Source organism: Petromyzon marinus, chromosome 85 (genome assembly GCF_048934315.1).
Source record: "Petromyzon marinus isolate PM22_M1 ecotype Great Lakes invasive population chromosome 85, UKy_Petmar_22M1.pri1.0, whole genome shotgun sequence".
Classification (NCBI taxonomy): Eukaryota; Metazoa; Chordata; class Hyperoartia; order Petromyzontiformes; family Petromyzontidae; genus Petromyzon; species Petromyzon marinus.
In genome coordinates, this window is record NC_133750.1 from 1,754,385 (window position 1) to 1,768,525 (window position 14,141).

At 59.4% G+C, this 14,141-nt stretch overlaps 1 protein-coding gene across 2 annotated transcripts in view; it reads left to right on the top strand.

Moving 5' to 3' along the window:
• The window catches only part of LOC116936903 (transportin-1-like), an 80,552-nt gene that overhangs the window by 42,727 nt on the left and 23,684 nt on the right, over window positions 1–14,141 (top strand). For both annotated transcript variants that reach the window (XM_076057850.1, XM_076057851.1), the window contains 6 exons: window positions 3,089–3,149; window positions 4,268–4,508; window positions 7,679–7,831; window positions 9,135–9,360; window positions 11,567–11,738; window positions 12,529–12,615. In XM_076057850.1, the coding sequence (XP_075913965.1) occupies window positions 3,089–3,149; window positions 4,268–4,508; window positions 7,679–7,831; window positions 9,135–9,360; window positions 11,567–11,738; window positions 12,529–12,615 (940 nt within the window). The remainder of the gene's footprint in view (window positions 1–3,088; window positions 3,150–4,267; window positions 4,509–7,678; window positions 7,832–9,134; window positions 9,361–11,566; window positions 11,739–12,528; window positions 12,616–14,141) is intronic.

The following is a 14,141-nucleotide window of genomic DNA, read 5'->3' on the forward strand; positions in this document are numbered from 1 at the left end:
AGAGAGAGAGACACACACACCTTCAGCAGTAAGACACGCACAGAGAGAGACACACGCAGAGAGAGACACACGCAGAGACAGACACACGCAGAGAGAGACACACAGACACCGAGACACGGAGAGAGAGACACGGGGAGAGAGAGAGACACGGGGAGAGAGAGAGACACGGGGAGAGAGACACACAGACACTGACACGGAGAGGGAGACACGCAGAGAGAGAGACACACAGAGAGAGAGACACACGGGGAGAGAGAGAGACACGGGGAGAGAGAGAGACACGCAGAGAGAGAGACACGGGGAGAGAGAGAGACATGGAGAGAGAGACACGCAGAGAGAGACACCGGGGAGAGAGAGAGACACACGGGGAGAGAGAGACACGGGGAGAGAGAGAGACACGGGGAGAGAGAGAGAGAGACACACGCAGAGAGAGAGACACGGGGAGAGAGAGAGACACACGGGGAGAGAGAGAGACACGGGGAGAGAGAGAGAGAGACACACGCAGAGAGAGAGAGACACGGGGAGAGAGAGAGAGAGACACGGGGAGAGAGACACACGCAGAGAGAGAGACACAGAGAGAGAGAGACACGCAGAGATAGAGACACACGGGGAGAGAGAGAGACACGGGGAGAGAGAGACACGCAGAGAGAGAGACACGCAGACACTGAGACACGGAGAGAGAGACAGAGAGAGAGACACACGGGGAGAGAGAGAGACACGGGGAGAGAGAGACACGGGGAGAGAGACACACGGGGAGTGAGAGAGACACGGGGAGAGAGAGACACGGGGAGAGAGAGAGAGAGAGAGACACGGGGAGAGAGAGAGACACGGGGAGAGAGAGACACGGAGAGAGAGAGAGACGCAGAGAGAGAGACACACAAACAACTGAGACACGGAGAGAGAGACAGAGAGAGAGACACGCAGAGATAGAGAGACACACGGAGAGAGAGAGAGACACGGAGAGAGAGAGACACGGGGAGAGAGAGAGAGACACGGGGAGAGAGACACGCAGAGAGAGACACACGCAGAGAGAGAGACACACAAACAACTGAGACACGGAGAGAGAGACAGAGAGAGAGACACGCAGAGATAGAGAGACACACGGAGAGAGAGAGAGACACGGAGAGAGAGAGAGAGACACGGGGAGAGAGAGAGAGACACGGGGAGAGAGACACGGGGAGAGAGAGAGAGACACGGGGAGAGAGACACGCAGAGAGAGACACACGCAGAGAGAGAGACACACAAACAACTGAGACACGGAGAGAGAGACAGAGAGAGAGACACGCAGAGATAGAGAGACCCACGGGGAGAGAGAGAGACACGGGGAGAGAGAGACACACGCAGAGAGAGAGACACACAGACACTGAGACACGGAGAGAGAGACACACGGGGAGAGAGAGACACACGGGGAGAGAGAGAGACACGGGGAGAGAGAGAGACACGGGGAGAGAGAAAGACACGGGGAGAGAGAGACACGGGGAGAGAGAGACACGGGGAGAGAGACACACGCAGAGAGAGAGACACACAAACAACTGAGACACGGAGAGAGAGACAGAGAGAGACAGAGAGAGAGACACGCAGAGATAGAGAGACACACGGGGAGAGAGAGAGACACGGGGAGAGAGAGACACGGGGAGAGAGAGACACGGGCAGAGAGAGACACACGCAGAGAGAGAGACACACAGACACCGACACACGTAGAGAGAGACAGAGAGAGAGACACGCAGAGATAGAGAGACACACGGGGGAGAGAGAGAGACACGGGGAGAGAGAGAGAGAGAGACACGGGGAGAGAGACACACGCAGAGAGAGAGACACACGCAGAGAGAGAGACACACAGACACTGAGACACGGAGAGAGAGACAGAGAGAGAGACACGCAGAGATAGAGAGACACGGGGAGAGAGAGAGACACGGGGAGAGAGAGACACGGGGAGAGAGAGACACGGGGTGAGAGAGACACGGGGTGAGAGAGACACGGGGAGAGAGAGAGACACTGGGAGAGAGAGACACAGAGAGAGAGAGACACGCAGAGATAGAGACACACGGGGAGAGAGAGAGACACGGGGAGAGAGACACACGCAGAGAGAGAGACACACAGACACTGAGACACGGAGAGAGAGACAGAGAGAGAGACACGCAGAGATAGAGAGACACACGGGGAGAGAGAGAGACACGGGGAGAGAGAGACACGGGGAGAGAGAGACACGGGGAGAGAGAGACACGGGGAGAGAGACACGGGGAGAGAGACACGGGGTGAGAGAGACACGGGGTGAGAGAGACACAGGGAGAGAGAGACACGGGGAGAGACACACGGGGAGAGAGACACGGGGTGAGAGAGACACGGGGAGAGAGAGAGACACTGGGAGAGAGAGACACAGAGAGAGAGACACGCACAGATAGAGACACAGGGGGAGAGAGAGAGAGAGAGAGACACGGGGAGAGAGACAGACGGGAAGAGAGAGAGACACGGGGAGAGAGAGACACACAGACACTGAGACACGGAGAGAGAGACAGAGAGAGAGACACGCAGAGATAGAGACACGGGGAGAGAGAGAGACACGGGGAGAGAGAGACACGGGGAGAGAGAGACACGGGGAGAGAGAGACACGGGGAGAGACACATGGGGAGAGAGAGAGAGACACGGGGAGAGAGAGACACGGGGAGAGACACACGGGGAGAGAGACACGGGGTGAGAGAGACACGGGGAGAGAGACACGGGGTGAGAGAGACACGGGGTGAGAGAGACACGGGGAGAGACACACGGGGAGAGAGACACGGGGTGAGAGAGACACTGGGAGAGAGAGACACAGAGAGAGAGACACGCACAGATAGAGACACAGGGGGAGAGAGAGAGAGAGAGAGACACGGGGAGAGAGAGACACGGGGAGAGAGACACACGGGGAGAGAAACGGGGTGAGAGAGACACGGTGAGAGAGAGACGGGGTGAGAGAGACACAGGGTGAGAGAGACACAGAGAGAGAGACAGACAAGGAGTGACACGGGGAGAGAGAGACAGAGACACAGTGTGTGTGTCTATGTATATGTCTGCGTGTCTATCTGTGTCTGCCTGTCTGTGTCTCTCTGTCTAGGCTGATTCCAGTGTTGGTGAATGGCATGAAATACTCTGAGATTGATATCATCCTGCTCAAGGTGAGTGGGTGGGTGAGTGACTGACTGAGTGACTGACTGAGTGAGTGACTGACTGACTGACTGAGTGACTGAGTGAGTGGCTGGTTGAGTGGCTGAGTGAGTGAGTGGGTGAATGAGTGAGTGGGTGAGTGAATGAGTAAGTGAGTGAGTGGCTGAGTGACTGAGTGAGTGACTGACTGACTGACTGAGTGACTGAGTGAGTGGCTGGTTGAGTGGCTGAGTGAGTGAGTGGGTGAATGAGTGAGTGGGTGAGTGAATGAGTAAGTGAGTGAGTGGCTGAGTGACTGAGTGAGTGACTGACTGACTGACTGAGTGACTGAGTGAGTGGCTGGTTGAGTGGCTGAGTGAGTGAGTGGGTGAATGAGTGAGTGGGTGAGTGAATGAGTAAGTGAGTGAGTGGCTGAGTGACTGAGTGAGTGACTGACTGACTGACTGAGTGACTGAGTGAGTGGCTGGTTGAGTGGCTGAGTGAGTGAGTGGGTGAGTGAATGGGTAAGTGAGTGAGTGGCTGGGTGAGTGAGTGGCTGGGTGAGTGAGTGGCCTGGTGAGTGGCTGAGTGAGTGGCTGGCTGGCTGAGTGAATGGCTGGCTGGCTGACTGACTGACTGAGTGGCTAGGTGAGTGAGTGGCTAGCTGGCTGACTGACTGACTGAGTGGCTGTCTGAGTGACTGAGTAACTGAGTGGCTGGCTGGCCGAGTGGCTGACTGAGTGGCTGGCTGGCTGAATGACCGTCTGAGTGGCTGGCTGGCTGAGTGGCTGGCTGACTGACTGATTAACTGAGTGGCTGGCTAACTGGCTGAGTGACTGACTGAGTGACTGACTGACTGACTGACTGAGTGGCTGGCTAACTGACTGAGTGACTGACTGAGTGGCTGACTGAGTGACTGACTGACTGACTGAGTGGCTGGCTGATTAACTGAGTGGCTGGCTGACTGACTGATTAACTGACTGAGTGACTGACTGATTAACTGACTGGCTGACTGAGTGACTGACTTGAGTGGCTGGCTAACTGACTGAGTGACTGACTGGCTGACTGACTGGCTGACTGATTAACTGACTGACTGAGTGACTGACCCGCCCGCCCAACCCTCCCAACCCTACCCCCCCGCTGTGTCCAGGGTGACGTGGAGGAAGATGAATCCGTGCCGGACTCGGAACAGGACATCAAACCACGGTTTCACAAGTCACGCACGATGGGCCAGCAGCAGCAGCAGCAGCTGACGGGTGGTGGTGGTGGTGGTGGTGGTGATGGTGGTGGTGGTGGTGGTGGACGTGGTAGCGGTGGCGGTGAAGATTCGCTGGAGGAAGATGACGACGAAGATGACATGGATGACGATGCACTCTCGGACTGGAACATCCGTGAGTTGTGGTGGCGGTGGTGGTGGTGTAGGTGGTGGTGGTGGTGGTGATGGTGTAGGTGATGGTGTAGGTGATGATGGTGGTCGTGGTGGTGTAGGTGGTGGTGGTGGTGATGGTGTAGGTGATGGTGGTGATGGTGTAGGTGGTGATGGTGGTGGTGGTGGTGTAGGTGGTGGTGGTGGTGGTGATGGTGTAGGTGATGTAGGTGATGGTGTAGGTGGTGGTCGTGGTGGTGATGGAGGTGGAAGTGGTGATGATGGTGGTGGTGGTGGTGGAGGTGGTGGAGGTGGTGGTGATGATGGTGGTGGTGGTGGTGGAGGTGGTGATGGTGGTGGTGGTGGTGGAGGTGGTGGTGTAGGTGGTGATGATGATGGTGGTGGTGTAGGTGATGGTGTAGGTGATAATGGTGGTGGTGTAGGTGGAGGTGTAGGTGATGGTGTAGGTGATGATGATGATGGTGGTGGTGATGGTGGAGGTGTTGGTGGAGGTGATGGTGTAGGTGATGTAGGTGATGATGATGATGGTGTAGGTGGTGGTGATGGAGGTGGAAGTGGTGATGATGGTGGAGGTGGGGTGTAGGTGATGATGATGGTGGTGGTGATGATGGTGGTGATGGTGTAGGTTATGGTGGTGGTGGGTGGCGGTAGTAGTGGTGGTGGTGGAGGTGATGGTGTAGGTGATGATGATGATGGTGGTGGTGATGTAGGTGATGGTGTAGGTGATAATGATGGTGTAGGTGTAGGTGATGTAGGTGATGGTGGTGATGGTGTAGGTGGTGGTGGTGATGGACGTGGAAGTGGTGATGATGGTGGAGGTGGTGTAGGTGGTGATGGTGGTGGTGTAGGTGATGGTGTAGGTGATAATGATGGTGGTGGTGGTGATGATGATGGTGGTGATGTAGGTGATGGTGATGGTGTAGGTGATGGTGTAGGTGGTGGTGTAGGTGGTGGTGTAGGTGGTGGTGATGATGATGGTGGTGGTGGGAGTGGTAGTAGTGGTGGTGGTGGAGGTGATGTTGATGATGTAGATGATGTAGGTGTTGGTGATGATGGTGGTGATGATGGTGGTGTAGGTGATGGTGTAGGTGAGGATGGTGGTAGTGGTGGTGTGTCTCCGTGTCTCTCCCCATCTCTCTGTTTCTCTCTGCCCGTGTCTCCCCGTGTCTCTGTCTCCCCCCGTGTCTCTCACCCCGTGTCTCTCTCACCCCGTGTCTCTCTCACCCCGTGTCTGTCTCCCGTGTCTCTCTCTCTCCCCGTGTCTCTGTTTCCCCCCGTGTCTCTCACCCCGTGTCTCTCTCACCCCGTGTCTCTCTCTCACCGTGTCTCTCTCCCCGTGTCTCTCCCCGTGTCTCTCTCTCACCGTGTCTCTCTCCCCGTGTCTCTCTCCCCCCGTGTCTCTCTCTCCCCCCGTGTCTCTCTCTCTCCCCGTGTCTCTCTCTCACCGTGTCTCTCTCCCCGTGTCTCTCCCCGTATCTCTCTCCCCGTGTCTCTCTCTCACCGTGTCTCTCTCCCCGTGTCTCTCTCCCCCCGTGTCTCTCTCTCCCCCCGTGTCTCTCTCTCCCCCTGTGTCTCTCCCCGTGTCTCTCTCTCTCCCCGTGTCTCTCTCCCCGTGTCTCTCTCTCCCCGTGTGTCTCTCTCCCCGTGTCTCTCTCTCCCCGTGTTTCTCTCCCCGTGTCTCTCTCTCACCGTGTCTCTCACCCCGTGTCTCCCCGTGTCTCTCTCCCCGTGTCTCTCTCTCCCCGTGTCTCTCTCTCCCCGTGTCTCTCTCCCTCCCCGTGTCTCTCTCTCCCAGTGTCTCTCTCTCCCCGTGTCTCTCTCTCCCCGTGTCTCTCCCCGTGTCTCTCTCTCCCCGTGTCTCTCTCTCCCCGTGTCTCTCTCTCTACGTGTCTCTCTCCCCGTGTTTCTCTCCCCGTGTCTCTCTCTCACCGTGTCTCTCTCTCACCGTGTCTCTCTCTCACCGTGTCTCTCACCCCGTGTCTCCCCGTGTCTCTCTCCCCGTGTCTCTCTCTCCCCGTATCTCTCTCTCCCCGTGTCTCTCTCTCCCCGTGTCCCTCTCACCCCGTGTCTCTCTCACCCCGTGTCTCTCTCACCCCGTGTCTCTCTCCCCGTGTCTCTCTCTCCCCGTGTCTCTCTCTCCCCGTGTCTCTCTCTCCCCGTGTCTCTCTCTCCCCGTGTCTCTCTCTCCCCGTGTCTCTCTCTCCCCGTGTTTCTCTCCCCGTGTCTCTCTCTCACCGTGTCTCTCTCCCCGTGTCTCTCTCTCACCGTGTCTCCCTCACCCCGTGTCTCTCTCACCCCGTGTCTCTCTCACCCAGTGTCTCTCTCCCCGTGTCTCTCTCCCTCCGTGTCTCTCTCCCTCCCCGTGTCTCTCTCCCTCCCCGTGTCTCTCTCCCTCCCCGTGTCTCTCTCCCTCCCCGTGTCTCTCTCCCTCCCCGTGTCTCTCTCCCTCCCCGTGTCTCTCTCTCCCCCCGTGTCTCTCTCTCTCTCCGCGTCTCTCTCTCTCCGTGTCTCTCTCCCCGTGTCTCTCTCTCCCCGTGTCTCTCTCTCACCGTGTTTCTCTCACCGTGTCTCTCTCCCCGTGTCTCTCTCTCCCCGTATCTCCCTCCCCGTGTCTCTCTCCCTCCCCGTGTCTCTCTCCCTCCCCGTGTCTCTCTCCCTCCCCGTGTCTCTCTCCCTCCCCGTGTCTCTCTCCCTCCCCGTGTCTCTCTCCCTCCCCGTGTCTCCCTCCCCGTGTCTCTCTCTCCGTGTCTCTCTCCCTCCCCGTGTCTCTCTCCCTCCCCGTGTCTCTCTCCCTCCCCGTGTCTCTCTTTCCCCGTGTCTCTCTCCCCCCGTGTCTCTCTCTCCCCGTGTCTCTCTCTCTCCCCGTGTCTCTCTCACCCCGTGTCTCTCTCACCCCGTGTCTCTCTCACCCCGTGTCTCTCTCACCCCGTGTCTCTCTCTCTCTGTGTCTCTCTCTCACCGTGTCTCTCACCCCGTGTCTCTCTCACCCCGTGTCTCTCTCACCCCGTGTCTCACCCCGTGTCTCTCTCACCCCGTGTCTCTCTGCCCGTGTTTCTCTCCCCGTATCTCTCTCCCCGTGTCTCTCTCCCTCCCCGTGTCTCTCTCTCCCTCCCCGTGTCTCTCTCCCTCCCTCCCCGTGTCTCTCTCCCTCCCCGTGTCTCTCTCTGTGTCCAGGCAAGTGCTCAGCAGCAGCACTGGACGTGTTGGCGAACGTGTTCCGTGAGGATCTACTGCCCAATCTGCTCCCCCTGCTCAAGGAGCTTCTCTTCCACCCCGAGTGGGAGGTCAAAGAGTCGGGGATTCTCGTGCTCGGAGCCATCGCTGAGGGTGAGACACACACAGACACACAGACACACACAGACACACACACACAGACACACACAGACATACAGACACACACACGCAGACACACACAGACACACGCAGACACACAGACACACACACACAGACACACACACACAGACACACGCAGACACACACACAGACACACGCAGACACACGCAGACACACGCAGACACAAACACACACGCAGACACACGCAGACACACACACAGAGACACAGACACACAGACACACACGCAGACACACACACACAGACACACACACACACGCAGACACAGAGACACACACACACACAGACACACACGCAGACACACAGACACACACACAGACACACGCAGACACACGCAGACACACGCAGACACACGCAGACACACGCAGACACACACACAGAGACACAGACACACAGACACACACGCAGACACACACACACAGACACACACACACACACGCAGACACAGAGACACACACACACACACAGACACACACGCAGACACACAGACACACACACAGAGACACACTCAGACACATACACACAGACACACACACACACGCAGACACACACACACAGACACACACACAGAGACACACTCAGACACATACATACACACACACAGACACACACACACAGAGACACACTCAGACACATACACACACACAGACACACACACACACAGAGACACACTCAGACACATACACACACACAGACACACACACACACAGAGACACACTCAGACACATACACACACACAGACACACACACATAGAGAGAGAGACCGACAGTGACGGATAGTGACACAGAGAGACAGACACTCACCCACTATCTCACCCCGTGTCTCTCTCTCTCTGTGTCTCTCTCACCCCGTGTCTCTCTCACCATGTCTCTCTCTCTGTGTCTCTCTCACCCCATGTCTCTCTCACCGTGTCTCTCCGTGTCTCTCTCACCCCGTGTCTCTCTCTCTCTCCCAGGCTGCATGCAGGGCATGATCCAGTACCTGCCCGAGCTCATTCCTCACCTGGTGCAGTGTCTCTCTCACCGTGTCTCTCTCACCGTGTCTCTCCGTGTCTCTCTCTCACCGTATCTTTCCGTGTCTCTCTCACCCCGTGTCTCTCTCACCCCGTGTCTCTCTCGCCCTGTGTCTCTCTCTCTCTCACCCCGTGTCTCTCTCTCTCTCACCATGTCTCTCTCACCATGTCTCTCCGTGTCTCTCTCACCGTGTCTCTCTCTCACCCCGTGTCTCTCTCTCACCCCGTGTCTCTCTCTCTCTCGCCCCGTGTCTCTCTCTCCCAGGCTGCATGCAGGGCATGATCCAGTACCTGCCCGAGCTCATTCCTCACCTGGTGCAGTGTCTCTCCGACAAGAAGGCCTTGGTGCGCTCCATCACCTGCTGGACCCTGAGTCGCTATGCCCACTGGGTCATTTCACAGCCTCCCGACAGCTACCTCAGACCCCTCATGACGGAGCTGCTCAAACGCATCCTGGACGCTAACAAACGGGTGCAGGAGGCTGCCTGCAGGTGGGTGGGTGGGTGGGTGGGTGAGTGGGTGAGTGGGTGAGTGGGTGAGTGGGTGGGTGAGAGGGTGGGTGAGAGGGTGAGAGGGTGAGTGGGTGGGTGGGTGAGAGGGTGAGTGAGTGGGTGGGTGAGTGGGTGAGAGGGTGGGTGGGTGAGAGGGTGGGTGGGTGAGAGGGTGGGTGGGTGAGAGGGTGGGTGGGTGAGAGGGTGGGTGGGTGAGAGTGTGGGTGGGTGAGTGGGTGAGTGGGTGGGTGAGTGGGTGAGTGAGTGAGTGAGTGGGTGACTGAGTGGGTGAGTGAGTGGGTGAGTGAGTGGGTGAGTGAGTGGGTGAGTGGGTGGGTGGGTGAGTGGGTGAGAGGGTGGGTGAGTGGGTGAGAGGGTGAGAGGGTGGGTGGGTGAGAGGGTGAGTGAGTGGGTGGGTGAGTGGGTGAGAGGGTGGGTGGGTGAGAGGGTGGGGTGAGAGGGTGGGTGGGTGAGAGGGTGGGTGGGTGAGAGGGTGGGTGGGTGAGAGGGTGGGTGGGTGAGTGGGTGGGTGAGTGAGTGGGTGGGTGAGTGGGTGAGAGGGTGAGTGAGTGGGTGAGTGGGTGAGAGGATGGGTGGGTGAGTGGGTGGGTGAGTGGGTGGGTGGGTGGGAGGGTGAGTGGGTGAGGTGGGTGGGTGGGTGAGTGGGTGGGCGGGCGAGTGGGTGAGCGGGCGAGTGGGTGGGTGAGAGGGTGAGTGGGTGGGAGGGTGAGTGGGTGAGTGGGTGAGTGAGTGGGTGAGAGGGTGAGTGGGTGGGTGAGTGGGTGGGTGAGAGGGTGAGTGAGTGAGTGGGTGAGTGTGTAGGTGGGTGAGTGGGTGAGTGGGTGGGTGGGTGAGTGGGTGGGTGGGTGGGTGGGTGAGTGGGTGGGTGGGTGAGTGGGTGGGTGGGTGAGTGGGTGGGTGGGTGAGTGGGTGGGTGGGTGAGTGGGTGGGTGAGTGAGTGGGTGGGTGGGTGGGTGAGTGGGTGGGTGGGTGAGTGGGTGGGTGGGTGAGTGGGTGGGTGGGTGAGTGGGTGGGTGGGTGAGTGGGTGGGTGGGTGAGTGGGTGGGTGGGTGAGTGGGTGGGTGGGTGAGTGGGTGGGTGGGTGAGTGGGTGGGTGGGTGAGTGGGTGGGTGGGTGAGTGGGTGGGTGGGTGAGTGGGTGGGTGGGTGAGTGGGTGGGTGGGTGAGTGGGTGGGTGGGTGAGTGGGTGGGTGGGTGAGTGGGTGGGGGTGAGTGGGTGGGTGGGTGAGTGGGTGGGTGGGTGAGTGGGTGGGTGGGTGAGTGGGTGGGTGGTGAGTGGGTGGGTGGGTGAGTGGGTGGGTGGGTGAGTGGGTGGGTGGGTGAGTGGGTGGGTGGGTGAGTGGGTGGGTGGGTGGGTGGGTTGGTGGGTGGGTGGGTGGGTGGGTGGGTGGTGAGTGGGTGAGTGAGTGAGTGTGGGTGAGTGGGTGGGTGGTGGGTGAGTGAGTGGGTGGGTGAGTGGGTGTGGGTGGGTGAGTGTGAGGGTGGGTGGGGGTGAGTGGTGGTGAGTGGGTGGGAGGGGAGTGGGGTGTGGGGGTGGGGGTGGGTGTGTGAGTGAGTGGGTGGGTGGGTGTGGTGAGTGGGTGGGTGGGTGAGTGGGTGGGTGGGTGGGTGAGGTGAGGTGGGTGAGTGGGTGAGTGGGTGGGTGGGTGGGTGAGGTGGGTGGGTGGGTGAGTGGGTGGGTGGGTGGGTGAGTGGGTGGGTGGGTGGGTGAGTGGGTGGGTGAGTGGGTGGGTGAGTGGGTGGGTGAGTGGGTGGGTGAGTGAGTGGTTGGGTGGGTGAGGTGGGTGGGTGGGTGAGCGAGTGGGTGGGTGGGTGAGTGACTGGGTGAGTGGGTGAGTGAGTGGGTGAGTGGGTGAGTGAGTGGGTGAGTGAGTGGGTGAGTGACTGAGTGAGTGGGTGAGTGAGTGGGTGGGTGAGTGAGTGATTGGGTGAGTGAGTGAGTGGGTGAGTGACTGAGTGAGTGAGTGACTGGGTGAGTGAGTGACTGGGTGAGTGACTGGGTGAGTGACTGGGTGAGCGACTGGGTGAGTGACTGGGTGAGCGACTGGGTGAGCGACTGGGTGAGCGACTGGGTGAGTGAGTGAGTGAGCGACTGGGTGAGTGATTGGGTGGGTGAGTGAGCGACTGGGTGAGTGACTGGGTGAGTGAGTGAGCGAGTGGATGTCCGTGGATGTCCGTGCCCGCAGTGCGTTTGCGACGCTGGAAGAAGAGGCGTGCACGGAGCTGGTCCCCTACCTGGGCTTCATCCTGGACACGCTGGTTTTCGCCTTCAGCAAGTACCAGCACAAGAACCTGCTGATCCTCTACGATGCCATCGGCACGCTGGCCGACTCCGTGGGACATCACCTCAACAAGCCGGTGAGAGACTGCAGGCGGAGACGCGGAGACGCCGGGGAGACGGACAGAGAGAGAGAGAGAGAGGCAGACAGAGTGTCTCTCTACGTGTCTCTCTCTCTCTCTCCGCGTGTCTCTCTCCCGTGTCTCTCTCACCGTGTCTCTCTCCGCGTGTCTCTCTCACCCCGTGTCTCTCTCTCCGCGTGTCTCTCTCACCGCCGTGTCTCTCTGTCTCTCTCTCTCCCCGTGTCTCTCTCACCGTGTCTCTCTCCGTGTCTCTCTCCCTCCGTGTCTCTCCCGTGTCTCTCTCTCTCTCCCTGTGTCTCTCTCACCGTGTCTCTCTCACCGTGTCTCTCTCTCCCTGTGTCTCTCTCACCGTGTCTCTCTCACCGTGTCTCTCTCCCTGTGTCTCTCTCACCGTGTCTCTCTCACCGTGTCTCTCTCTCTCTCCCCGTGTCTCTCTCTCACCGTGTCTCTCTCCCCGTGTCTCTCTCCCTGTCTCTCTCTCACCGTGTCTCTCTCACCGTGTCTCTCTCACCGTGTCTCTCTCACCGTGTCTCTCTCTCCGTGTCTCTCTCTCCGTGTCTCTCTCCCCGTGTCTCTCTCCCTGTGTCTCTCTCACCCTGTCTCTCTCACCGTGTCTCTCTCTCTCTCCCCGTGTCTCTCTCTCCCTGTCTCTCTCTCACCGTGTCTCTCTCACCGTGTCTCTCTCACCGTGTCTCTCTCTCCGTGTCTCTCTCTCCGTGTCTCTCTCACCCCGTGTCTCTCTCACCCCGTGTCTCTCTCACCGTGTCTCTCTCCCTGTGTCTCTCAGGAGTTCATCCAGATGCTGATGCCTCCCCTCATTCAGAAGTGGAATGTTCTCAAAGATGAAGACAAAGATCTCTTTCCCCTGCTTGAGGTAACACCCCCCCGTGTCTCTCTCCCCGTGTCTCTCTCCCCGTGTCTCTCTTTCCCCTGCTTGAGGTAACACCCCCCCGTGTCTCTCTCCCCGTGTCTCTCTCCCCGTGTCTCTCTTTCCCCTGCTTGAGGTAACACCCCCCCGTGTCTCTCTCACCGTGTCTCTCTCCCCGCGTCTCTCACCCCGTGTCTCTCTCCGTGTCTCTCTCACCGTGTCTCTCTCACCGTGTCTCTCTCCCCGTGTCTCTCACCGTGTCTCTCTCACCGTGTCTCTCCCCGTGTCTCTCTCCCCGTGTCTCTCTCCCCGTGTCTCTCTCCCCGCGTCTCTCTCCCCGCGTCTCTCACCCCGTGTCTCTCTCCCCGCGTCTCTCTCCCCGTGTCTCTCTCCCCGTGTCTCTCTCCCCGCGTCTCTCTCCCCGTGTCTCTCTCCCCGTGTCTCTCTCCGTGTCTCTCTCACCGTGTCTCTCACCCCGTGTCTCTCCCCGTGTCTCTCTCCCCGTGTCTCTCTCCCCGTGTCTCTCTCCCCGTGTCTCTCTCCCCGCGTCTCTCACCCCGTGTCTCTCTCCCCGCGTCTCTCTCCCCGTGTCTCTCTCCCCGCGTCTCTCACCCCGTGTCTCTCTCCCCGTGTCTCTCTCCCCGCGTCTCTCACCCCGTGTCTCCCACCGTGTCTCTCTCACCGTGTCTCTCTCCCCGTGTCTCTCTCCGTGTCTCTCTCACCCAGTGTCTCTCCCTCCGTGTCTCTCCCCCCGTGTCTCCCTCCCCGTGTCTCTCCCTTCCCGTGTCTCTCTTTCCCCGTGTCTCTCTCTCCCTATGTCTCCCTCCCCGTGTCTCCCTCCCCGTGTCTCCCTCCCCGTGTCTTTCTCCCCGTGTCTATCCCCCCCCGTGTCTCTCACCCCGTGTCTCCCCGTGTCTCTCTCCCCGTGTCTCTCTCCCCGTGTCTCTCACCCCGTGTCTCTCTCCCCCCGTGTCTCTCTCTCCCCGTGTCTATCCCCCCCCGTGTCTCTCACCCCCCGTGTCTCTCTCTCCCCGTGTGTCTCTCTCCCCGTGTCTCTCTCCCCGTGTCTCTCTCTCCCCGTGTCTCTCTCTCCCCGTGTCTCTCTCTCCCCGTGTCTCTCTTTCCCCGTGTCTCTCTCCCCCCGTGTCTCTCTCACCCCGTGTCTCCCTCCCCGTGTCTCTCTCACCCCGTGTCTCTCCCCCCGTGTCTCTCACCCCGTGTCTCTCACCCCGTGTCTCTCGCTCACCCCGTGTCTCTCTCCCCGTGTCTCTCTCACCCCGTGTCTCTCTCTCCCCGTGTCTCTCTCACCCCGTGTCTCTCTCTCCCCGTGTCTCTCTCCCCGTGTCTCTCTCACCCCGTGTCTCTCCCCGTGTCTCTCTCCCCGTGTCTCTCTCCCCGTGTCTCTCTCCCCGTGTCTCTCTCCCCGCGTCTCTCACCCCGTGTCTCTCTCCCCGCGTCTCTCTCCCCGTGTCTCTCTCCCCGCGTCTCTCACCCCGTGTCTCTCTCCCCGTGTCTCTCTCCCCGCGTCTCTC